Here is a 25,990-nt window from a genome sequence, read left to right on the forward strand (position 1 = left end):
GGTGAGTCCGAATGGGAGCACCTTGAATTCATAGTGCTGACCGTCCACTACGAATCTTAGATATTTTCTGTGAGCGCTGTGAATAGGAATGTGGAAATAGGCGTCCTTGAGGTCTAGAGTAGCAAGGAAGTCGCCCTGGGAAAGCAGAGGGAGGACCTGCTGAAGTGTGACAATGTAGAAATGGTCTGAATGTATGTATATGTTTAGAGGTCTGAGGTCTAAAATAGGCCTTAGAGATCCATCCTTTTTTGGTATGAGGAAATAGAGGGAGTAGACTCCCTTGTTTTGTTGGTGCAGGGGAACTGGTTCTATTGCACTCTTTTGTAGGAGGGAGATTACCTCCCGCTTTAAAAGAGACAGATGTTGTAACATTGGACGGTGTTTGGGTGGGATGTTTGGGGGGGTAGATGTTAGTTCGAGACAGTAGCCTGATTTAATTATTTCGTGGACCCACCTGTCTGAAGTGATGTTTATCCAGGCAGGAAGAAATTGGTGGAGTCTTCCCCTGAGTGGAGTGGAATAGTCTGGGGGAAGTGGAGGGAAGTCATGGGGTAGGTGGGGAGGCAGAGCGGGAGTTGTTATTTTTGCCTCTGCCTTTGCTGTTATTCCCCCTGTAACCACCCCTTTGGTAACCTCTAGCAAAGGTGGATTGTGCGGGAGCTTTGTAAGAGGTGGAAGGGCTATCCGAGGAGTAGCCTCGATGGGTGCTTCTGAAGGATGAACGACGTAAGGATCGTCTGGGAGCTTGCGATTGCAAGGCTCCCATAGATTTGGCGGGGTCTATATCCTTTTTCATTTTTTCGAGGGATACGTCTACGTTGGGCCCAAATAAGTGTTGCTCATCAAAAGGTTGATTGAGTATAGAGCTCTGTACTTCTGGTTTAAAACCTGATATCCGTAACCAGGCATGCCTGCGTAGAAGGACACTGGTGTTGATTGCCCTTGAGGCGGTATCTGCTGCATCTAGGGCACAGCGAATGGAGGTATTGGTGATGATCTTACCCTCATGGATTAGTTCACTGGCCCTGTTTTTGTATTTGTCAGGGAGGTGCTGCATTATGGACTCAAGTTCGTCATAATGTGCCCTGTCATATCTGGCTAGGAGCGCTTGGGTTTTAGCAATGCGTCAAATATTTGCTGCCTGTGACGCTGTGCGTTTGCTAGAGGCGTCTAGGAGTTTGGATTCCTTGTCTGGTGGTGGTGCGTCACCCGACGCTTGGGAATTTGCCCTCTTCCTGGCGTTAGTGACTACTAAGGAGTCCAGTGGTGCGGGCCCTTAATGTATACTGGGTCAGTAGGGGCAGCTTTATATTTCTTCTCTATTCTTGAGTTAATGACGCGAGCCCTGACTGGGTCTTTAAATATTTTTGTTGCGTGCTTAATGACCCCTTTAAGCATGGGCAGTGTTATGGTGGACCTTTGTGTGGTGTCAAAGGTATCCATAAGGAAATCCTCCTCTACTGGTTCTGTATGCAAGGCCACCCCTTGGCATTGGGCAGCTCGTTGAAGGAGCTGGTTGAACCCGATATTGTACTCTTGGGGGGGGGGGAAGGCCTGGAGGGGTAAATATCATCTTGTGGGGTGTAAGGGACATCTGGGACACTATAATCATCCCAGGGGTCAGGGGAGCCAGTAGGGGTAGGGTCCCCAAGGGGTTGATCATCCGCACCTCCTTCTCCATCGTCTGATGTGTTCTCATCATCATCATCTATTGGAGTAGGTGATGGTGTGGGAGAGCGGTGTGGTGGGAGAGGAGGAGGAAGAGGAGGAGAAGGAATCCTTAATGGAGATGTGGCAAAGTCTCTCTTCTTTGGTGGTGGACCAGGCGCAGGCATGTGTAGTGGTCTTTTTTTGATACTGAGCATTAAATGACCAGTCTTAGGATTCTTCATTAGAGTCTTTTGTATTGGATCTGGTCGAAACTGTTCATCTGTGGGAGACAGATCCGTCAGTGCCGAGGGCTTCGGTGCCATAAGTTTTTCGGGCGTCGCCTCGGTAGCGGTTCTAGGCTTGGAACCGTGTGGTTTTGAAGTGTCTTTGGGAGTTGGAACTGGGTGCTGTTTTTTCGGTTCTGAGGTTTTCGGTTTGGAAGTATCGGGGCCTTTCGGTGGGCAGCTTTTAGCCGGCTCCGAGGGTGTTGTCGGTGCCGAAGATCTGGTGCTGACCTTCGATGCAGAGTGCTTAGATGTGGGAGCAGCAGTCAGCGTGGATGATGTCGAAGACGCATTTTTCTTCGGTGCCGGAGTTGGCTTGTCGGTACCGAGGGTAGGCTGACTAGAGCCCGAGTCGCCTAAAGGCTTTGCAGGCTTCTTTACCGGGCCCGAAGCCGGGGCATGGGAAGCAGTGTCTCGGCATGCACCTGGGCCCGAAGGTGGAGGTGGTACCGAAGCCTTTTTTGACAGTGTGGAGGGGGTGGGTGGGTTGGTCTCGACGTCTGTACTCACGGCCCTTTGAGCTGGAGTGATGTCTTCGACGTCTGAATCGTCTTCTTCGGAGGCGCAGATGATGGCTTCCGCGACTCGACCCTGCTCCGGAACATCGACGCCCTCTTAAAAGATGTCGTCGGGGACCGAAGATGACGAGCGCGCCATTGTTCTTCGCGCTCGTCGGTCCCGGATGGTCTTTTTGGAGCGGAAGGAGGAACAAGCTGGACAGTCCCTGGCCTCGTGCTCCGGTGAGAGGCAGACGTTGCACACCTCATGTAGGTCGGTGTGGGGAAACTTCGACCCACATCGAGGACACTTTTTAAATGGCGTCCTTTCCATGAGCCGGAGATGAGGCCCTGGTAGGCCCGAAGGCCTTCGTTGACGACCGGAATCGAAGACTTCGAGTGGAAGGGCGCGTGTGGTTGGAATCGCGATCGAAACAATACCGTTGAGATGGGAAGGATTGCACGTCGAAGAGAAACCGTTAACGGTTCCGAGCTGGAACACGAGAACACATCCGAGCCCGATGGCGGAAAAAAACAATCTGAGTATGCAGCCGAAGCCCATGCGCACTATGATCCAAAGAAGGAGTTATATACTGTGAGGAAGTGGCTCTGTATATACTGTTCCCCAATAGGTACAGGGTGTACAGAGTCCACAGTCCTCAGATGTTTGGCAGAGGCTAAAGTTAGATATAACATTACTCTCTAAAGTGGTAGCTTGGTCGAGCAGTAAGGCAGTATCAGAGGACAGTGTAAAGCATTTGTTGCACACACTCAGCCAGCAAATGGTCTCACACACTCAATAACTGAACTCTAGGCCAATGGTTTATATATAAAAAATATATGCTTGTTTTATTTTAGAACCAACAATAGGCATTAAAATATACTTTCTCAGAATGAGATGCTTTATATAAATACTTTTGCAATATGCAATTGACTATTGTAGACAGTTACAAGTGGTTGCAATAGGCAACACAATTCTAAACACAATAATGCATTGAGTTCAATGGAAGTTTCAAGTTATTTGCCACAGATCACTTTTAGGATTACTTTTGGAATTCCAGGACTGGATCCTAGATTCAGTCCTGGGTCATTACTTGGAATCAAGTGATAAAAGTCGACTTAATTACTGTGATGATTTTTAGACAATATTTAGCCATTTTAAAAGTTGACACTTAGAAAATATTTCATAGAAAACAGTCAATGATTCCCTATGGCAGAATATTCAAGTTGCAGGTATAGTATGTTCTCGTTACTTTTGTAATCCAGTACTGGGTGCCTAGACTCAGTACTGGGACCTTTATCCAAAACAGGTAAGTAATTACGTTTTCAGATATTATACGATTTTTAAAGAATATTTAAAGATTGCAGAAATTGACACTTAGAAGAAATTTCACAGAAAAATAGTCAATGATTTCCTATGGAAGAAAATTGGGTTACTGGTAAGTACAGTTGTAAGTATTTTTCAGAGTCAGTGCTGGGCACCAAGATCCAGCACTGGGAGCTCACCTGAGAGCAGGTGAGTATTTTTGTTTTCGTTACTCGGCTGATTTTTGGTGAATATTTTAAGTTTTGAAAAGTCCACACTTGGAAGAAATTTCAGGAAAAGACAGTCAATGTTACCCTCTGGAGAAAATGGAGTTATAGGTTTAAAGGTAAGTACTCGACTGGCAGAGTTAAGGTTCTGGGCATAGACTCAGGGGTCTCCCAGGGTCAGGTAGGTACAGTTGGTTCACCCTCAGCAGCACAAGGGCGGCCGGGTGCAGAGAGAGTTAGGCCCAATGTTATCCTATGAGAGGTAGGGGAGGCTTGGTTGGTGGCTGCTGACTAACAGGCCACGCGGCTGTGGGAGCTGGGCTCCTGGTCACTTACTCAGGGCAAGTGGGGAAGTAGATCGGTGTAGAGGTTGCACTGCCAGGGCCACTCGGGCGGCTGGGTGCAGGGTGCTTATGAGCCTTCGGGCGCTCAATTGATTTCAATGGGAAATCTCCGGTTTAGAAAAAGACTGCAAGCTCGGGGACGAAGATTTTTCAGGTGCCACCACCACTTCGAGAGGTAAGTTGGGTAGTTGGAGGATAGGTAGGTACCCCGGGATTGGGCACAGGGGGCCGCGGGGCAGCGGGTGCAGGGGTGCCTTTTGGTGTCGGGAAATCTTACCCTCTGTTGATCGCGGTTGGGGGGGCACCTTGTTCTAAGGCTGCAGGCTTCTTCAGGAGTGTCGAGGGAGGTCCTTGGGTGCCGGACTCGGTGTCACAGTCGCCGTGGGGTCGTCCTCATGGTCTTTGTTCACTTCGGCACAGGCCAGGCTTGACTGGTGCAGAGTGTGCTGGGTTTGCGGTTCCGGGCTGCTGCCAGGGATTAGAAGTAGATTTTGAGTGGAGCCTCTACTCATGGGAGTCCCAGGGGTTTAGAGTCAAAAGGTAGCCAGGTCCTCCAGGGTTTGTGAGGTTGCTGGCCACAAGAAATGCCGGGTTGGAGCAGGAGCAGGTTCGAGGGTCGACAGGCAGGTAGGGCTGGGGCCAAAGCAGTTGGTGTCTTCCTCTTCTTAGCAACTGCAGGGCATGTCTTCTTTCTTCTAGTTCTTCCTCGGATTTTGGAATCTGGCATCTGGGGAAGGAGGGTGCAGGGTGCCCCTAAATACTAGATTTAGGGGCATTACAGGTAGGTGAAGGGCAGGGACCAATGGGTCCCTGTCCTGGGGTGGGTAAACCCCCTATCCTGCCTCTCTCCTGTGGGAGGGGGGGAAGTAGCCTAATCCTGATTGGGCAGGGCTCCCCATCTTCAAGATGGCGAGAGCCCGGGGATGTGCTTCACCTCGCCTCCCCCACCTGAGGGGTGGAGTGGGCAGGCTGGCACATCCCCTGTCCTTATTTGGGGTTTCCAGCAAAGCTTCCGGCCAGTGTGGGGGGTTGCAGTGGCCTGGGGGAGCTCACAGGAGGCAGCATGCCTTTGAAGCTTCCCCCTGCCCATCCTGGGGGAGGAGATTTAGCACCACACCCAGGATGTGCATTGTTGCAGACCCAGGAGAGCAGGGGCTCTCCTACCCAGGGGTCCAGTAACATTTCTGCTGTGTGGCAGCCTAGGCAGCCTCAGAACAGACGTGGATTGTAGGTTAGGTTTCAGGGGGCCCCTCTAAGATGCCCTCTGTGGTGCTTGGTACATTAAATCCCACACTGGTATCAGTGTGGATTTAAAGTGCTGAGCAGTTTGATACCAAACTTCTGAGTCTTCAGTGCTGCCATTATGGTGCTGTGGAGTTCGTGTATGACAAGCTCCCAGCACCATGTACTCTTAAATGGCAGCACTGCACTTACAGGGCCCAGGAATGGACCTGGGTACTGTAGAGGCACAGGGCTCCTGCCTCTGTGCCCACACCACTGGCATAGGGCACCCAGCTAGAGGGGTGGCTGATGTATGCCAGGGCAGTGTAGGTTGTGGGCATGGCACACAGGGATGTGTGCCATGTCGTCTCTCTGTTTTGTCTTGTACCCAGACACTCAGCCTGCCAGGGCAGTGTGTGTGTGTTAGGGTACAGGGCCTCTAAGGGTGGCACAATGAGTGCTGCAACCCTTAGAGGCCTTCCCTGGTCACAAGGCCCGGGGTACCTAGGCTACCACTTACCATGGGCTGACATGTGGCCAGGGTTTGCCAATTTGGTTTTGAGGTTTTTGTCTAGGGAAGAAACATAGGCCCTGGGCACCTGATTGGCAGGAGTCCAGGGCACACTCAGTCAAAGTACATTCAGCAATTCAGCAAAAAGTGGGGGCATACCATGCAAGAAAGATGGCACTTTCTCACACAACCCCCCCCCCCCCCGCCCCCCACCCCCAAACGAAAGGTGATGAGACTAACCTTGCCCTATGGAGTCTTCATTGTCTAAGTGGAAGAACCTGGAAAGTCCATCTGCATTGGCATGGGCAGTCCCTGGTCTGTGTTCCACTTCAAAGTCCATTTCCTGTAGGGAGATGGACCACCTTAGTAGTTTGGGGTTTTCCCCTTTCATCTACATTAGCCATCTGAGAGGTCTGTGGTCAGTTTGAACCAGGAAGTGAGTACCAAACAAGTATGGCCTCAACTTCCTCAGGGACCAAACCACAGCAAATGCCTCCCTCTCAATGGCACTCCAACACTGCTCTCTGGGGAGTAGCCTCCTGCTTATAAAAGCAACAGGTTGGTCTTGGTCTTCATCATTGGTCTGGGATAGGACCGCTCCTATCCCTAGCCTAGAGGCATCAGTCTGCACTATGAACTGCTTGGCATAATCTGGAACTTTTAGAATTGGTGCCAAGCACATTGCTTCTTTTAGGGTGTCAAAAGCCTTTTGGCAACTAACTGTCCAGTTAACCTTCTTGGGCATCTTCTTGGAGGGGAGTTCTGTGAGGGGGGTCACAATGGACCCATATCCCTTCACAAACCTCCTGTAGTACCCAGTCAAGCCAAGGAATGCCCTGACTTGGGTCTGGGTTGTTGGAGCTATCCAGTCCATGATGGCCTGGATCTTGGGTTGTAAGGGTTGTACCTGGCCTCCACCTACAAGGTGGCCCAAGTACACCACAGTGCCCTGCCCTATCTGGCATTTGGATGCCTTGATAGTGAGACCTGCATTTTGCAGAGCCTCTAAAACTTTCCCAAGGTGGATCAGGTGATCCTGCCTGGTGGAGCTAAAGACAGAAATATCATCAAGATAAGCTGCACTAAAGGAATCCAGCCCAGCCAGGACATGGCTCACCAACCTCTGGAAAGTGGCAGGGGCATTCTTTAACCCAAAGGTCATTACAGTAAACTGATAATGCCCATCAGGGGTGGAGAATGCTGTCTTTTCATTTCCTCCTGGGGCCATGCCAATCTGCCAGTACCCTGCAGTTAAGTCAAAGGTACTGAGGAATTGGGCAGCCCCTAATTTATCTATCAGCTCATCTGCTCTTGGGATAGGGTGAGCATCTGTCTTGGTGACAGAGTTGAGCCCTCTATAGTCCACACAGAACCTCATCTCTCTCTTTTCATCTTGTTGATGAGGTTTGGGGACCGGAACCACTGGGCTAGCCCAGGGGCTCTCAGAGGGTTCAATGACCCCTAACTCCAGCATCTTGCTGACCTCAGCTTTGATGCTTTCCTTAACTTGGTCTGACTGTTGATAGATTTTGTTCTTGACAGGTGCACTGTCACCAGTGTCCACATCATGGGAACACCAGTTTGTCAGACCAGGGGTCAGGGCTAGCATACTGTTGCAAGACTTGCTTGCAGTCAGTCTGCTGTTGGGCAGAGAGGGTGTCTGAGAAGATCACACCATCTACTGACCCATCTTGTGGGGTGTAGGAGAAGAGGTCAGGGAGAGGTTCACTCTCTGCTTCCGGTTCCTCATCAGTCACCATCAGCATGGTGATGTCAGCCCTGTCATTGTAGCGCTTAAGGCGGTTCACATGGATGACCCTTTTGGGTGTCCTGCTAATGCCCAGGTCAACTAGATAGGTGACGTCACTCTTTCTTTCTAGGATAGGGTAAGGGCCACTCCATTTATCTTTGAGAGCCCTTGGTGCCACTGGCTCCAAAACCCACACCTGTTGCCCAGGATGAAATTCAACCAGTGCAGCTTTTTGGTCATACCAGTGCTTCTGGAGCTCCTGGCTGGCCTCAAGGTTCTTGGATGCTTTTTCCATGTACTCAGCCATTCTGGACCTTAGGCCAAGCACATAGTCCACTATTTCTTGTTTGGGCTCTTGAAGAGGCCTCTCCCAGCCCTCTTTTACAAGACAAAGTGGTCCCCTCAAAGGGTGAGAAACCTACACCCTTCTGTGGTACTTCCCTGTAAGCGAAAAGCAGGCATGGTAACAGGACATCCCATCTCCATTTGAGTTTTTCAGGGAGACCCATGATCATACCTTTCAATGTCTTGTTGAATCTCTCAACAAGGGCATTGGTTTGTGGGTGGTAGGGTGTAGTAAACTTGTACTGCACTCCACAATCCTTCCACATGTGTGTTAGGTAAGCAGCCATGAAGTTGGAACCTCTGTCTGAAACCACCTCCTTAGGAAACCCTACCCTGGTGAAGACACCCAGGAGGGCCTTGGCTACTGCAGGAGCTGTAGTAGCCTTAAGTGGAATTGCTTCAGGGTACCTAGTAGCATGATCCACTACCATCCACTACTACTAGAATACATTTGTTCCCTGAGGCTGTGGGAGGTTCAAGTGGACCCACAATGTCCACTCCTACCCTTTCAAAGGGTACCCCCGCCACTCGTAGTAGGATGAGGGGGGCCTTTGGGTGGCTACCTGTCTTGCCACCGGCTTGACAGGTAACACAGGAGCTGACAAACTCCTTCATCTTTTGGTGCATCTGGGGCCAGTAAAAGTGACTCACTAGTTTTGGATTGCCCCAGATGTCCAGCTAGGTGGATGTCATGAGCCAAAGTTAGGAGGAAGGAGTAGTTTCTTTTCTGTAACTCCAGTTCTGTAGTAGGGGTATCTCTGTTCTAGTCATAATCTAGTGAATAGTCCCGCCCATGTGCGTGGACCCCGGAGCAATAAAAATAATCTCTTAAATTGTCAAGCCATGCAGACCTGCATCTACACTTAAGAGAGAATTCAAAGACCGATAATGCAGCCTATATCCACAGGCTACACTGTCCAGTACTTCAACTAGAAAATTCCACCAACATCCACAAACAGCACTGCCTGCCCAGCTTTTTCCACAGAGAAAAACCTGCCTCTACCAGCAAAAGCCTCTGGAATGATAGAGAGGGAGGAATGGACAGACAAGCCCCATAGGCTGCCATTATGTGGCTCAGAACAGGATACTGTGCCTTTAAGAAAACTTTTCCAGTATCCCAGAATGCACAGCAGGTCCCTTTTACTTTCAGTTCTTTTTGAAGGCGTAACACGCCAGACCTGTAGCATTCCTTACATTAACATTTATCTCTCCACCGGGGAGGGCGGGCGCTTATGACTATAACAGATACCCCTACTACAGAACTGGAGTTACAGAAAAGAAACTACTCCTTCTGTAGTAGGGGATCTCTGTGTATAGTCATAATCTAGTGAATAGAATGGCAAGCCCATCCCCACACCAAAACGGCGGTGGAGAAGACTACAAAATAATACCACTACTGTGCGAACAAATTTCGCAGCGAAGCCTGCCCAACCTGAGCATCTGCCCTGGCATTCGTGTCCAGACAGTAATGCTCAGCAAAGGTATGGACCGACCTCCAAGTGGCCGCCTTGCAGATTTCTGCAATCGGAACATTACGCAGCAAAGCAGTCGTGGCAGCTTTGCCCCTGGTGGAATGAGCCTTAGGTTTACCCCCTAAGGTCTTATCAGCCTTTTGATAACACAATTGTATACAGGACACAATCCACTGAGAGATGGACTGTTTGGAGGTAGCAAGACCGGTCCTGACTGATCCATAATTGATAAACAATTGGTCTGACCTACGAATATCATTTGTCTTATCAAGATAAAACTTCAACACCCTCCTCACGTCCAGGGAATGTAGAGACCTTTCCGCTGGAGAAGAGGGATTCTGAAAAAACGTAGGTAAAGTTATGGTCTGGTTGACATGAAAATCAGATATAACCTTAGGAAGAAATTTAGGGTGAGTACGCATAACAACCTTAGCAGCATGAAATACCGTATAAGGTTCTTGGCAACACAACGCCTGAATTTCACTCACCCTGCGGGCCGATGTAATGGCCACTAGGAACGCCGCCTTCCAAGACAGGTGCTGCAACGAAGCCTTGTGAATAGGTTCAAAAGGCTCCTTCATCAATCTGGACAGCACCACATTCAATTCCCATGAAGGCGAGGGAAGTCTGACAGGAGGCAACACTTTCTTCAAGCCTTCCAAAAAATCCTTGATCACAGTGATCTGAAAGAAGGAAGTCTGTGAAGGGCATTTCCTGTAAGCAGTCAAAGCAGCGAGATGAACCTTAATGGAATGGAAATTAAGGCCAGACGGCGCCAAATGCAAAAGGTACGGAAGGATGACATCTTCCTTACATGTCGTCGGGTCAAAGTGCTTGGACTTGCACCAGATGCAGAATCTCTTCCACTTGTAAGCATATGACGTCCTAGTGGAAGGTCGCTTAGCCTCCTTCAGTATATCCATACAATCTGCTGGCAGATTCAAATGGCCATATTGCACTATCTCAGAAGCCATGCCGCCAAACTCAAAGACGAGAGGTTGGGGTGCACCAACTGCCCCCCGAACTTCGTGAGAAGGTCCGGCCTGCACGGCAGCCGTATGTGAGGAAGGAGAGACCGGTGAAGCAGGTCCGTGAACCACCACTGTATGGGCCATTCCGGGGCAATCGGGATCATCCGCGCCCCGGACTGGGACAGCTTGATGAGCACCGCCAGAATCAGGGGAATGGGTGGAAAAGCGTACAGAAAGCTGTTCGACCAGTTGATCCATAGAGCATTCCCCAGCGTCCCCCGCTGGTAGTACCTGGATGCGAAGTCTCGGCATTTGCTGTTTTCGGCGGTGGCGAACAGATCTACGTCTGGAGTCCCTCACCTTGCGAAGGTCCCCTAGTACTTCGTCGTTTATGACCCATTCGTGGTTTTCCTGAATCAGTCTGCTCAGTGTGTCCGCCTGAACATTCTGCACACCTGGCAGATGCGTGGCCGTAATCGTCAGTCCTCGGGCCAGAAGCCAGTGCCAGATCGACTGCGCCTCCTGCGACCGAGTGCATGATCTCAACCCCCCCTGCTTGTTGAGGTAATACATCGTGGTTGTATTGTCCATCTGTACAAGCAGAGAGTTGGTCTGGAAGTTGATGTGGTACGTCGACTCCAACGGGGACCACTTTCCTTGTATCTGTTAAGTCTCCGGAATGCGCTCCCCAGCCTTGGAGAGACGCATCAGTCACGATACTCTTCGTGGGAATGTCCTTGTGGAAGGGAACCCCCCTGAGGAAATTTTCCGCCGAACACCACCACTTCAGCGACTGAAGAGCATGCAGAGACAGCCGTATCTTGTCGTCCCAAGAACCTGTCCTCTGATCCCACTGATCCTCCAAGCACTCCTGCAGTGATCTCATGTGCAGCCGTGCGTGAGGCGTGAGGAAGATACATGAGGCCATCGATCCCAGCAGCGAAGACACCTTCCTCACTGTCGTCAATGGAGCGGACATAAGAGCCTGAGCCTTCCGAAGGAGTGATAACCGTCTCTCCTCCGAAGGAGACACGCTTGCCGACGGAGGCCCCCAAGTACTGTATGCACTGGACCGGCGTCGGGACAGACTTGGACATGTTGACGTGCAACCCCAGCTTGTTCAAGAGAACGCACGTCTTCTGGAAGTGCGCTTGTGCTTCCGAGAAGGAGAAGGCATTGATCAACCAATCGTCCAGGTACGGGTAGACAAACACCTTGTTCCTCCGCAGGTGTGCAGCTACCACTGCCATGCACTTCGAGAAGGTCCTGGGCGCAGACTTTAGCCCGAATGGCAGTACTGTGTATTGATAATGATTGGCGCCGACTTGGAATCGCAGGAACTTCCTGTGTTTCTGTGCAATGGGCACATGGAAGTACGCATCCTGTAGGTCTATGGCACAGAGCCAGTCTCCCCGTTGCAGCTGAGGGTAAATCTGATGCAACGATAGCATGCGGAATTTCTCTCTGCGAATCCATTTGTTTGCTTGCCGCAAATCCAGAATGGGCCTGAACTCGTTCTTGTCCTTCTTGCGAACCAGGAAGAACCGAGAGTACAGACCTCTTCCCCTTTGAGACAGAGGTACGTCTTCCACGCCTTTTTCCTCAACAGGATGTCTGCCTCTGCCTGGAGCTCTCGCAGTTGATACTGTGAGCTTACCGGCGGAATCGCTGGAGGCGGGCTGATGAACCGAAGACTGTATCCATTGCAAACAATATTCAGCTCCCACTTGTCCTGAGTAATTTTCTCCACTCTGCCAGAAAAGATTGAACGCTTCCCCCCACTGGAGTGGGTAACGGTTGCAGGGGAAGTAATCGCTCAGGGCCGAGACCCAGCCGGGCCCTTGGTCGCTGTAGCGGACTGCTGGCCTCCTCTATCTTTCTGGCGCCTCTGGAAGGGTTTCTGGAACTGCTGCTGCTGTTGTTGCTGCTGTCCCGAGGCCTGCCCCCGCCCTCTGCCTGCAGCCCCGAACCGTCTCTGGAACGGGCGCTTTTTCTTCTCGGGCTTCTCTAACCCGACAGGGTCTCTGCCTCCGTCTTCATGCGGGCCATTTTGTCGTCCGCATGCTTGCCGAACAGGGTTTCCCCCGAGAAAGGCAGGTTGGCCACTCTTTGTTGTGCCTCCGGTTTGAGTGAGGTAAGGCGAAGCCAAGCGCGACGCCGCTGGTTGATGCCATGACAATATCCATGTGCTGCCAACAGAGACACATCCGCGGCCGCGCTGATAATCTGATTTGACACCAGCATCCCCTCACGCAAAGTCTCTAGAAAGTCCTCCTTCTTGTCGCGAGGCAGCAGCTCCGCGTACTGCTGGAGAGACTCCCATAGGGCACGGTCGTAGCGCCCCAACAGAGCCCCGGCACTTGCCGCCTTCATGATGGTAGAAGCCGTCCCACAGACCTTTCTGCCCGCCGAGTCTAGCCAACGCCTAACCTTATCAGGCGGCACTGTCGAGGAAGGAGTGGTAGCATGCTGCTTCCTTGCCGCCGTCACAATGACCGAGTCCATCCTCAGAAAGGTCGGGTCCGATTCCCGTGCCCGATACTTCTTCAGGAGCCGTGAGGGGGCTGGTTTAGTCACCGCCGGAGTGAGGAACAACTCCGTAGCGGGCTCCACCAATCCCGGCACTAGTGGCAGCAGGGGGCGAGGCAGGTGCTTCTTGTGCAGCATCTCGAAGATCACGGACGTCGTAGGTGTTGGCACCGTCACCGTGATCCCTAGCTTGGCCGCACCCCTCAGTAGCACCTCCTGGAAGGAGACTATATCGTCGACAGACGATACTCCCGTCCCTGGCGAGTCCGACAGCGTCGGCGAGCAGTCCCTGGCAGACGATAGGGTGCGGGATCTGGCTCTGCGCCTCCTGCGGCGTCGCTCAGATGTCGTTGACGACCGTCCACGGCTCCGTGATCTTCCTCTCCGTCCGGAGCGGGAGCGCGATCTGGGCTTAACCTGGTGCCACGGCCTCGGAGTTCTCTTCGGAGGCGTCGGATACCTAGGCAACGACACTGACCGTGGCGGGGCCACAGGTGAGCCCGACGGTGTGTCAGGCGGAATGGTATGAGGAGGAGGTGGCGTAGGGATCCGTGTTAAGGGCTCCCGTGACAAAGGAGGAAAGGGTGGCGACCTAGGCTTAGGAGGTGTATACACCACTGAGTACACCGAGCCCGGTGACTCCGTTCTCTTCCTTTGTGACCCCGAGGAACTCCTGGCGTCAGGACTCCTCCTGCGCTGCCTCGGTGTTGATGAACGCCTCCTCGACGGCGAACGCCTCCTCGACGGCGAACGCCTGGGACAGGTCCTCGACGTCGGGGATCCCCTCGACGGTGACCGTCTCCTCTTTGCCGACGGCGAACGGAGACCTCACCTCGACGGCGAGCGCCTACACCGGGACTGTTCTCGACGCCGATAACTCGACGGAGAAGGCGACGGTGTCGACGAAGATGCTGTCGTCGTCGACGGCGGACTGCTCAGCTCCCTCGACGTCGATGCCGTTTCTCCCCAGAGCCCTGGGGAGACGGTGAGCAGACTGCAGCCATCCCCCTCGACGCCGTAGTCGACGTCGACGGAGAATGGGGACGTTTGCTGGGCTTCCTGCCCCTGGGGAGCCCCCCAGGGGCCTCAGCATGGGGAGAATCAGCCCGTCCTGACCCACCTTGCGCCCTCAGCCTTCTGTCCTCCAGGCCCAGGAGCCTGATCTTCTCAGGGTCCTGGCTGAGAAAGATTGGCAAATGTTACACTCCTCTGGAACATGGGACTGGGGAAGACAGACGATGCACACCCTGTGTGGGTCCGACTTGGCCTTCTTTCTCTCGCACTCTGGGCACTTGTCAAACAAGCCAGGCATGTTGACCACACAGAGCACACACAAAAAGGAAGGCAACAAGGTACTTAATAGGCACTTGAAAAGTGAACAATATCCAAATAAACCCTTGAAAAGGGAGAGCTCAATGCTCCAGGGTCCTGCTAGCAGGAGCCGGAAAAAAAAACTGAAAGTAAAAGGGACCTGCTGTGCATTCTGGGATACTGGAAAAGTTTTCTTAAAGGCACAGTATCCTGTTCTGAGCCACATAATGGCAGCCTATGGGGCTTGTCTGTCCATTCCTCCCTCTCTATCATTCCAGAGGCTTTTGCTGGTAGAGGCAGGTTTTTCTCTGTGGAAAAAGCTGGGCAGGCAGTGCTGTTTGTGGATGTTGGTGGAATTTTCTAGTTGAAGTACTGGACAGTGTAGCCTGTGGATATAGGCTGCATTATCTGTCTTTGAATTCTCTCTTAAGTGTAGATGCAGGTCTGCATGGCTTGACAACTTAAGAGATTATTTTTATTGCTCCGGGGTCCACGTACATGGGCGGGACTATTCACTAGATTATGACTATACACAGAGATCCCCTACTACAGAACTCCCTGTACTTCTGTGGCAATACCACCCTCCTGGTGGTTCCAGGAGTGGGGTTTCTTGCCTCAGCATACAGTAATCCCTCTTCCCAATAAGCTCTGTGGGTACCACTGACATCTCCCTTTGCTTCTGAAACAGCTTGTTGTCTCAGGCTTTCAAGAGTGGGACAGTCTCGCTGACCTTGGCACAGCTCTTCCCTAGAGGGTCCCCCTGGGCCCAAGAGTTTGACCTGGTAAGGTCAAGCTCCATGGACTCAGTTTCCTCAGGGGTATCTAAATCCTCTCCCTGTGGAGAGGGGTCCTGGATGTTTTGCTGTACAGAAGCTGGTTCCCCAGTCTTCTTACCTTTTCTCTTGGTTGGTTGGGCCATTATTTCAGGCTCCAGACCTACTTTTTTCACCCTTCCTCTTGCTCTGTGCTCTGGTTTGCACACACACCAATTCAGGGATGCCCAGCATGGCTGCATGGGCCTTTAGGTCAACCTCAGCCCAGGCTGAGGTTTCCAGATCATTTTCAAGCAGACATGCAGCTGGCACTTTGAGAGACCACTACCTGTTTCAGGCCAGTAACCCCCTACAGCCTAATGTCGCCATGGCCATGGGATGACTAGTGGTGACACTGTCAGCGTTGGTGACTTGGTAAGACTTCCCAATCAAATATTGCTCAGGGGAAACCAGCATGTCTTTCACCATAGTGACACTGGCACCTGTAGCCCTTAGAGCTTCTACCCTAGTTCCATTCACCCAGGGGTACTGTAAGTATTTCTTTAAATTGGGTGGCCACACAGCTACAGTGGCAAACTCCACTTCTCCCAGGGAGACTAAACTAGCTTCAGTGTGTTCCCAGATTTGCTCAGGGTACACCTCTGAGCCCATGTGTATACTTGCTGCCCCAGGAGTAGCTGTACTGGGTGCCTTAGGGGCTTTGTTTTGGGGGCAAGCTACAGTTAGGTGTCCTGACTTCTTACAGTTATTACACCAGGCCTTTAAGGGATCAAAGTTCTTCCCCCTATAGGGTTGAGGCACATAGGGAGTAGTTTGGGTCCCACCCACCTGAACAGGTTTTTGGGGCCCTTTGGAAGACTCAGGCTTTTTATCTTGGGGATTTTCACCACCTTTCCCCTGGGGAGGCTTTGTGACCACTTTCTTTTGGGCACCCCCAATGGTTGTCCTTGTCACCCTAGTCTTGACCCAGAGGTCTGCCTTCTTTCCCAATTCTTGGGGAGAAATTAGACCTAGGTCTACCAAATGCTGTGCAACTTTTCATTTGTGCAGTTACTTAATATATGTTCCTTCATGAATAAATTGTACAATCCAGTAAAATCCTGCACACCATGTCTAGCTAACCAACCATCCAGTGTCTTTACTGAGAAGTCTACAAAGTCAATCCAGGACTGGTTCTGGGTTTTGTGAGCTCCCCTGAATCTAATTCTATACTCCTCAGTAGTGAATCCAAATCCCTCAATCAGAGCTTTCTTCATGAGGTCATAGGATCCTGCTTCTGGCCTAGAGAGGGTCAGAAGCCTGTCTCTGCAGTTACCAGAGAACAGTTCCCACAGGAGTGCCCCCCAGAGAGGTTTCTTTACTTTTCTGATGTCTCAAGCCCTCTCAAAGGCTGTGAAACATTTGGTGATGTCACCACCTTCCTCAAATTTAGGGACAATCCCTTTGGGGATTTTAAGGTCAGAAGTTTCCTCCCTATCCTTATTTTTATTATTGCTGACACCATTGATGGGTGCTAAACCCATCTCTCTCTCCTTTCTTTTTCTAGAGCCAGGAGCATGGACTCTAGCTCTAATCTTTTGGCCAGCCTTACAAGGCTGTCCTCTTCACTGGTGGGTCCCCCAGTGATCTCTCTGGTACCTGTGTGATCTCTAGGTCCCCAGATGCTGATTCTTGGATTGAAGGGTATGGGTGCCCTCTCCTCCCTAGGGGTAGGTATGGGGGGTTATTATCCACCTCCTCTTCTTCCCCTTCCTCATCTGACTGGCCATCACCTTGTTCAGATGGGTGGTCCTTAGCAAACTCAGCCAAGAGCTCCTGGAGCCCTAGTTTGGTTGGATGCAGGCCCATTGGTATATTTTTAAGTTTGCATAGAGACCTCAATTCCTTGAAAGACAAAGTGCAAGTAAGGTGTGAGGTTGAGCTCCTCCACCAGGTCCATGTTATTATTTTCACTAATAGCTGGGTTTGTTTGAGTCATTCTAACCTGACAGTTCTAATCCTCTACCCTGACTATAGTGACTTTTTTTTCTAAAATTCTAATGGGACTTAAGCAAGGCCCTAGCAAGACTTTTAGTATTTTTGGAAAAGACCAATCAGAATTCTAACGGCAATTTTAAGAGTTCTGTTGTGTGATCAGATGGTAACCAAATAGTCCAACAAATGCAAGTTTGTATCCCACTGCTGATCCACCAATGTGAGAAAGTGGCTCTGTATATACTGTTCCCCAATAGGTACAGGGTGTACAGAGTCCACAGTCCCCAGAGATTTGGCAGAGGCTAAAGTTAGATAGGTGTAGAGGTTGCACTGCCAGGGCCACTCGGGCGGCTGGGTGCAGGGTGCTTTTGAGCCTTCGGGCGCTCAATTGATTTCAATGGGAAATCTCCGGTTTAGAAAAAGACTGCAAGCTCGGGGACGAAGATTCTTCAGGTGCCACCACCACTTCGAGAGGGATTGGGCACAGGGGGCTGCCGGGTGCAGGGGTGCCTTTTGGTGTCGGGAAATCTTACCCTCTGTTGATCGCGGTTGGGGGGGCATCTTGTTCTGAGGCTGCAGGCGTCTTCAGGAGTGTCAAGGGAGGTCCTTGGGTGCCGGAATCAGGGTCACAGTCGCCGTGGGGTCGTCCTCGTGGTCTTTGTTCACTCCGGCACAGGCCAGGCTTGACTGGTGCAGAGTGTGCTGGGTTCGCGGTTCCGGGCTGCTGCCAGGGATTAGAAGTAGATTTTGAGTAGAGCCTCTACTCATGGGAGTCCCAGGGGTTTAGCGTCAAAAGGTAGCCAGGTCCTCCGGGGTTTGTGAGGTTGATGGCCACAAGAGATGCTGGGTTGGAGCAGGAGCAGGTTCGATGGTCGACAGGCCGGTAGGGCTGGGGCCAAAGCAGTTGGTGTCTTCCTCTTCTTAGCAGCTGCAGGGCAGGACTTCTTTCTTCTAGCTCTTCTTCGGATTTTGGAATCTGGGGAAGGAAGGTTCAGGGTGCCCCTAAATACTAGATTTAGGGGCGTTACAGGTAGGTGAAGGGCAGGGACCAATGGCTCCCTGTCCTGGGGTGGGTACACCCCCTATCCTGCCTCTCTCCTGTGGGAGGGGGGCAGTAGCCTAGTCCTGATAGGGTAGGGGTTCCCATCTTCAAGATGGCGAGAGCCCAGAGATGTGCTTCACCTCGCCTCCCCCCACCTGAGGGGTGGGATTGGCAGGCTGGCACATCCCCTGTCCTTATTTGGGGTTTCCGGCCAAAGCTTCCCGCCAGAGTGGGGGGTTGCAGGGGCCTGGGGAAGCTCACAAAGGCGGCATGACTTTGAAGCTTCCCCTGCCCATCCTGGGGGAGGAGACCTAGCACCTCGCCCAGGATGTGCATTGTTGCAGGCCCAGGAGCGCGGATGGCTCTCTACCCAGGTGTCCAGCAACATGTCTGCTGTGTGGCAGCCTAGGCAACCCCTCAGACCAGACGTGGATTGTAGGTTAGGGTCAGGGGGCATCTCTAAGATGCCCTCTGTCGTGCATTGTACATTACATCCTGCACTGGCATCAGTGCAGGTTTAATGTGCTGAGAAGTTTGATACCAAACTTCTCAGTCTTCAGTGGAGCCATCATGATGCTGTGAAGTTTGTGTTTGACGATCCCCCAGCACCATACACTCTTAGATGGCAGCACTGCACTTACAGTGCCCAGGAACGGACCTGGGTACTGTAGGGGCACAGGGCTCATGCTCCTGTACCCACACAACAGGCATAGGGCACCCAGCTAGAGGGGTGGCTGATGTATGTCAGGGCAGTGTATGTTGTGGGCATGGCACACAGGGATGTGTGCAATGTCGACTCTGTTTTGTCCTATACCCAGACACTCAGCCTGCAAGGGCAGTGTGTTTGTGTCAGGGTACAGGGCCTCTAAGGGTGGCACAATAAGTGCTGCAGCCCTTAGAGGCCTTCCCTGGTCACAAGGCCCTGGGTACCTAGGGTACCATTTACCAGGGGCTGACATGTGGCCAGGGTTTGCCAATTTGGTTTTGAGGTTTTTGTCTAGGGAAGGAACATAGGCCCTGGGCACCTGATTGGCAGGAGTCCAGGGCACACTCAGTCAAAGTACTTTCAGCAATTCAGCAAAAAGTGGGGGCATACCATGCAAGAAAGATGGCACTTTCTCACACATACCTCGTGACTTCCAAAGACTTTCCAAGACAAAAACAAGTGCAAACATCCGGGCCCAACACCAGATGGCGATCTATGCAAAGTGTGTAATCTGCAGCTCATATGCCTCGAACACAAGGTTTCACGTCTTTGCACATCCTAGATGTTAGTCTGTTGCCAAAATACTGCAAATTTTGCTTTATTTGGCTGCAATTTTCTCTATTTTGAGGCCTCGAAATTTAGCAAACACTGTCCAGGGGTGTGATTGGCTCCCATTGCCAGCTTGCACCACCTTCAATAACAGCTGTATCATTTACAAAGCTATTATGACCAGCACAACTGCTCATCTTGCAGACAAGCTCACCATCTCTGACAGGTCTCGGGACATCCTCAGCAAGTACACCAAACTGCAGACCATGAAGTGCAAATAAAAAATGAACAAAAGACAAGACCTTTTCCATCTTTGCAGGTTCTAGAACAACGTCCCTGTATCAATCTCAATCAGGACCCTGCTAATGCTGCGGTAATTTAGGAAAGAGTTGAAGACTCACATCTTTAAATTACACTATATCACAATGCATTAACCGTCCATAGTACAGCTTCCTCTCCTCTTACTTCTTGACTTTATGCTCATCTTCAACCATGAAGAGCACTCCACTGATTTTTTGCTAGTTAGCAATATAGAAATATCAGATATATACATGCACACATCTAAATAAATCTTAAGTATTAGAAGCATAGTGCTGTGTTTGTGAACACTCAGCACAGCATGAAGTACTGGGAGTACTCCCCAAAGGAGTGGGAAACAGTGGCAGCATCTGCTCTGCCACCAGCCTAAGCAATCTCTCCAACACTTAAGCAGTGTTACTAAAACCCTATTAGAACGCCTTGCACCACCAAAACAGTGGAAGCAACCCACAATGCAAGCAACAGCTGTATTATCAAAAGCCTCCCCAGCACTACCAAAACAGTGCAAGCATCCCCAGCACTAAGCATATTTGTGAAAGCTTCCCCAGCACTACCAAACCATGCAAGAACCCTTTGCATTACCAACAGTGCAAACCTCCCCTTAATCCAGAGTGCAAACACCATCTGCACTACAAATACCATACAGGCATCAACTGAACTACCAATAAAGGGTAAACATGCCCTCCACCACGCTATTGGACAAGCTTCCCCAGCATCACCACAGTTCAAGCACCTCCTGCACTACCAACACAGTTTAAGAATCCTTTGCACTACTAAAATAGTACAAGCAACCGCTGCACTACCATCCACGCACAAGTAAGCACAGCAGCACCAGCACTGTGCAAACAACCCCTATACTACCAACACAGTGCAAGCAACTACTGCACTACCAAAGCAGCACCAGCATTTCCTAAACTGCCAACACAGATCAAGCATTCCATGAGCTACCGAAACAGAGCAAGCATCCTGTACCACCAACCAAGTGGAAGCAAACACTGCACTAACACAAGCATCCCCAACGTAGAACAAGTATCCCATACACTGCCTACCCTGTGCAAGTATTCCTCTGCACTGCTGCCACAGTGCAAGTATCCACTTTTGAGCACCTTAGTGTACAAACCAATGAATGAAGCTGTACAGTAAGCTCATTCCACCCCACTCATGATTTGCCTACATCACAACTTACTGGCCTACCCCCAATGGACTTACCCAGGTGAGGGTGCTTGTCACACAGCTCCCGATTCTCCAGCATCTTGTTGGAGTCTCTGTATAGCTGCGAGGCTGTGAGATCCTCCAGGCTGTAGTGCTGCAGTGGAGGTGGTGTGGGATTGTAGTGTGCCCCAGGGTTCAAGAGGGGAAGAATGAGGGCTGGGCTGTGTCGTGGAGCAGGACTGATGGTGCATACAAGCTTGGCTGGAGGCTCCAATGGCATGGAGCTTTGCTCAAAATTGCTCTCTTCCATTTGGCTAAAAAACAAAAAGGTATTATTCGTGTTACTCTTGGCAGACCAAGAATGTTAATGCAAAGAACCACACATGCATTGATCAGCGCAAGACTGCTTATCATGTCTATTCTCAGCACTAGAATTCCATGAAAGAAATACTCAGACTAGTTAACAAAATGCATGAGCACCTATCCCCTGGTAAGCTACTGCAGCATAGCAGGACCCATATTGAGCATCTAACTACATCCATTTAACTATTCATCGGAGGGTTACACCATAAGCTAAATGGAATCTTTCCCAAGTGTACTTATGCAGTTTCTCTTGCAGCTTCTATGCCCCTGAAGCCCTTGTATTTATAGTACAAACTTTCGAGCAAGTCCCTTAATGACTGTAGAACATCGCTGGAACAGAAATGCTGAGGTGTTTGCACACAGTCACTCATGAAGGTACCAGAAATAACTAATGGGCGCACATTCTGTGGCAAAATGTGGGTAAATGGGTCATACTGTGCTGTAACTGCAACCCATTCACTTCTCAATGCAACCCCTTGTAGGAAGCCGGCTCTGTTTGATATTATCACTAGGTGGTAATACCGTGCGCATGTTCCAGGGGTTCCCCAAAAGTGTACAAGGCTCAATTCAAATCTCAAAGAGCTCTATTAGTGGTAGTGTTGGCGAACAGCCGTAGGCCTAACACAGAGGAGTGTTAAACATTTATTGCACACACATGATCACTATTGGACACACGACTCAAGAAGGCAATCCAGAACAATTTTATAAAATTATATTTTGTTTGTACTTTATTTTAAGATCCAGGTCTTCGTAATAAGGTAAGTATGTTTTTAATTAAAAAGACTTTTCACTTTGGAAAAAATCGACACAAACTTTTTCACACAGTCCAATGTTATCCTATGGGGAAAACAATATCGCGGTTAAACAGGTAGGTATTGAACTTACAATTTCAGTCTTTGGAGCCAAAAGTCAGCAAGGGCCAGGGGTCAGGTAGGTATCAAAACTGCACCATCAGAGGTATAGGGGCAGCCGGGTCCAGAAGTCAAAATAGAAGTTCAACCCAATGCTTTCCAATGGAGACAGGGGGCGCTTGGAGCCACACTGCTTGCAGGTAAGTAGCTCAGTTGCAGGGGCTAAGCTTTGCAGTTTAGGTCAAGCACAAGGGGGGCCACAAAGCAGCACCATACACCACCAGCGGCAGCAGAGTGTCAGCCGGGTGCAAATTCGACATCTGGCGCCCAATGCTTTTTAATGAGGATTTTCCTAATGGCAAAGAGGCTTCATGGGTGGCACCGGAGGTTGCAGAACAAAGACCAAACAGCAGAGGTAAGTTGGGATGTAGGGGGGTCATAGGGGCACCGTCGGTTAAGTTCACCAAGGTCCAGGGGCTTTGAGTGCAGAGGAGCCTTTCGACATCAGATTCTTCTTACCAGAGCCGGTTGCGGTCGGCGGGAGCCTCTAGATTCAAACTGCAGGAGACGTCGTGGAGGGCAGAAGAGGTCAGCCAATGCTGGAAGCGAGGTCAGGATCGCCAGGGTGACTAACTTGCACAGGTGATCCACTCAGACTGTGGTCGCCTGGAGCAGAGTGGGCTGGGGACGTGGACCTGTCTGGATCTGGAGTCTTTAGTCAGTTTCTTCTGGACAGGTCCGTTGTCCCCGGGAGACTGTAGTCTTTATTGAATACAACAGTCCTCCAACGGGTTTTAGAGGTCGCTGTTACAAAAAAGGTCGCAGGTCATCGAACCTGGACACAGGCGGGCAGGGCTGGGGCCAAGACAGTTGCAGTTTTCTGGCTTCTGCTGCAGGGCGTCTTCTTTCTTCTCAGGTCGTCGCAGATTTGAGGTCCAGGTCTGGGAGAGCCACCTAAATACTACATTTTGGAGGAGTCTTAGGAGAGTAGCAGTTAGGGCCAGTAGGTGCCTTACCTGGGGTGACTACATTCCTATTATGCCACCCTCTTATGGAGGGGGCAAAGACCTAATCCTGATTGGAGGGGTCTCCCTATCTTCAAGATGGCAGGGACTGAAATTTGTGCTTCACCTCGCTCTCCGACACCTTAGGGGTGGAGTTGGCAGAGGAGGGCACACCTCCAAGCTTTTTGAATTTTCCCACCGGTTTCCCTCCCAAAGGGGGGTGGAAACCAGGGGCTGCCATCTGCTGCTAGCAGAAGAGGGTGGTAATTACACTATAAAGGCGGCAGGCCTTTGAAGCTTCCCTCTTAGAGCTCTGGCCCATCCTAGGGGGAGGAGGCATGACACGTCTGCCCAGCATAAGAATTGTTTTTGGTCCCAGAGAGCATGGTGCTATCTACCCACGGGTCCAGAAACAAGTGTGGTGGTGGCTGGCTGCCCACAGCCAGTCAGAGACCACACCAGAGTTGGTAGGGATTCAGGGGGCACCTCTGGGTTGCCATCTGGGTACATGGTACAGTAAATCCCACATTGGCATCAGCGTGGATTTATTAACAGGAGTAGTTTGGTACCAAACACTCATATATTCAGTAAAGCCAACATGGTGCTGTGGAACTCGAGTTGTCGAGTTCCCAGCCCGTGTACTTTCTATGGCTTCACTGGCACTTACAATAATGGGAAATGGTGCCCAATATTGTAGGGGCACATTTGCTCATGCAGATATTCCCTCACCTGGAGTATAGTTCACCCTGCCTTAGGGCGGTGAGGTCTGTTTCAGGACTGACTCTCCTAGACGGTCAGGCAGTGCTAGCTGGAATGGCAACCACGCAGGGTGCTGTGTCGACTTTGCTGTTTTCTTCCTCACAGGGGTATGCAGGCTGCAAGGGAAGTGGCATTGTCTAAGTGAGGAGGGTCCCAAGGGGCCCTCTTCAGCTTCCAGGCCCTAGGAACCCAGGGTACCATTTATTAGGAACTTACAGGAGGCAGCAGTACCATTTGGGGGGTTTTGTTTTAGAGAAGGAGCACTGACACAGGAGACCTTGATGGCAGGGACCCTGTGCACTACATTTGAAAAAAAAGTGGGGTGCTAACCATTCAAAAGAGGTACTTTCTCACATGACCCCCTACACCCCTAACGAAAGAGGATTAAACTGATATTCCCCGGACAGTCTTCATCTTCTAAGTGAAAGAACCTGAAAAGGCCATATGCATTGGAAAACCCAGGTCTGTGTTCCACTGTAAACTCCATTCCCTGTAAGGATAGGGATCACCTTAGAAGTTTGGGGTTCTCACCTTTCATCTGTTGTAACCACTTGAGAGGCCTGTGGTCTGTCTGAACTAGGAAGTGAGTGCCTAACAGGTATGGCCTCAACTTCCTCAGGGCCCAGACCACAGCAAAGGCTTCCCTATCTATGACACTCCAACACTGTTGATATGTGTTATTACCCTTTTGTGGTATTTGCAACTGCTCAGGTCCACCAGATAGGTGACTCCCCTTTTCTTTTAAGGACAGGGTAGGGCCAACTCCACTTGACTCATACTATAACAGATAAAACTAACATTACAGCATACAGTTGTGTATAAACGTCTTGGGTACGGTTCTCCAAAGCGGAGCTCGACATGTGTTTTTTTAGAATCCACAGTAAGATTAGCCAATAGGGTCTCATCATACAGGACAACCCTAATGACATTTGCCCAGGGGCCAGCAATCTTTGCATCTCTCCACTCTTGCCCTCCCTCCCTTGGTGCTCCTCTCATGTGGGGTCACTTCCGCTGCTCTCAGAGGCAGTTTGCTCCGTTTCTCCCTCCCCGGATGCAAGCCCTGAGCTGCACAGTTCACTTCATTCCGTAAGGTCCGCCTGCAGCCCTTCGTCCTTGCGTGTTTCCTAGGCTAATGCCCACTCTCTGACATCTCTGGGCCATGTAGCTATGTCCGGGCTCCTCTGTCCCATCCACGTTATGGCTAACATCCGTCTGGCCAGGACAAGCATTAGCTGAAGTAATTTATAAGGCAGCTTCCGCTTTTTGGGCCTGCGTATGTGTGCCAGCAGGCATTGCAGCGGCCCTCCCTTAGCGAAAGACCTGTGGTTGTGCATATCTTCGCAGACACCCTTGTCCAGAACTGTCTGACCTTCGGACACTCCCACGTCAGGTGGATAAAGACTACGCTCTCAGATGCGCACCTGGAACATTTATCATCATTGTTATTGAAAATTCATCTCAACTTCACTGGTGTGAAGTAAGTGCAAAGCAAAAAGTTATAGTGAATCAGTTTGAACCTCGCATTACAGGAGACTGTATGTGTGACTTTACTAATGGCCATCAAAGTCCTTTCGTCGAGTTGGGTGTTGAGCTCCCTCTTCCAAGCAGCCTTTAACCGTGGTGGCGGGGCAGAAGAGTCCTGCTTCATGGCTTTGTAGGGTATTGTGGCAAACTGACTGACTACTTCCTGGATTCCCTGGTATTGCAAATAATGACCCTGCCTAAGTGCCAAACAAATGGTTACTTACCAGTAGGAGTAGTTTTGCAGCTTGAAGAATTTCTGTATTCACATGCTATGCATTATTCCGCCATCTAGTGGTTAAGTACGGAATTGTCTGTTTTTTTTCTCTTGTTTTGGTCGCTGTCGACCACCAATTGGTGCCAGGTACGTCCCCTGTGTGATATCAGACAGTATCCTGGAGGTCAACATGCGTGGTGGCCCTCTTCGGATTCTTTTTTCTGTTATTTCTATTTTGTAGTCCCCGAGATGGTTCTTAAATAACCGATGTAATCATTTGCTTCCCCACCTGTTTGTTTTCCTTGTAGGAGAGGCCGGGAGGGTCACATGTGAATCCAGAAAA

The 25,990-nt window shown here is 50.7% G+C and overlaps 1 protein-coding gene across 8 annotated transcripts in view; it reads right to left on the reverse strand.

The window, feature by feature from the left end:
* The window catches only part of CBFA2T2 (CBFA2/RUNX1 partner transcriptional co-repressor 2), a 522,617-nt gene that overhangs the window by 241,393 nt on the left and 255,234 nt on the right, over positions 1-25,990 (reverse strand). For all 8 annotated transcript variants that reach the window (XM_085618982.1, XM_085618980.1, XM_085618983.1 and 5 more), the window contains one exon: positions 20,990-21,246. In XM_085618982.1, coding sequence (XP_085475108.1) covers positions 20,990-21,246 — 257 coding nt within the window. The remainder of the gene's footprint in view (positions 1-20,989; positions 21,247-25,990) is intronic.

Source organism: Triturus cristatus, chromosome 7, assembly GCF_964204655.1.
Source record: "Triturus cristatus chromosome 7, aTriCri1.1, whole genome shotgun sequence".
Lineage (NCBI taxonomy): Eukaryota > Metazoa > Chordata > Amphibia > Caudata > Salamandridae > Triturus > Triturus cristatus.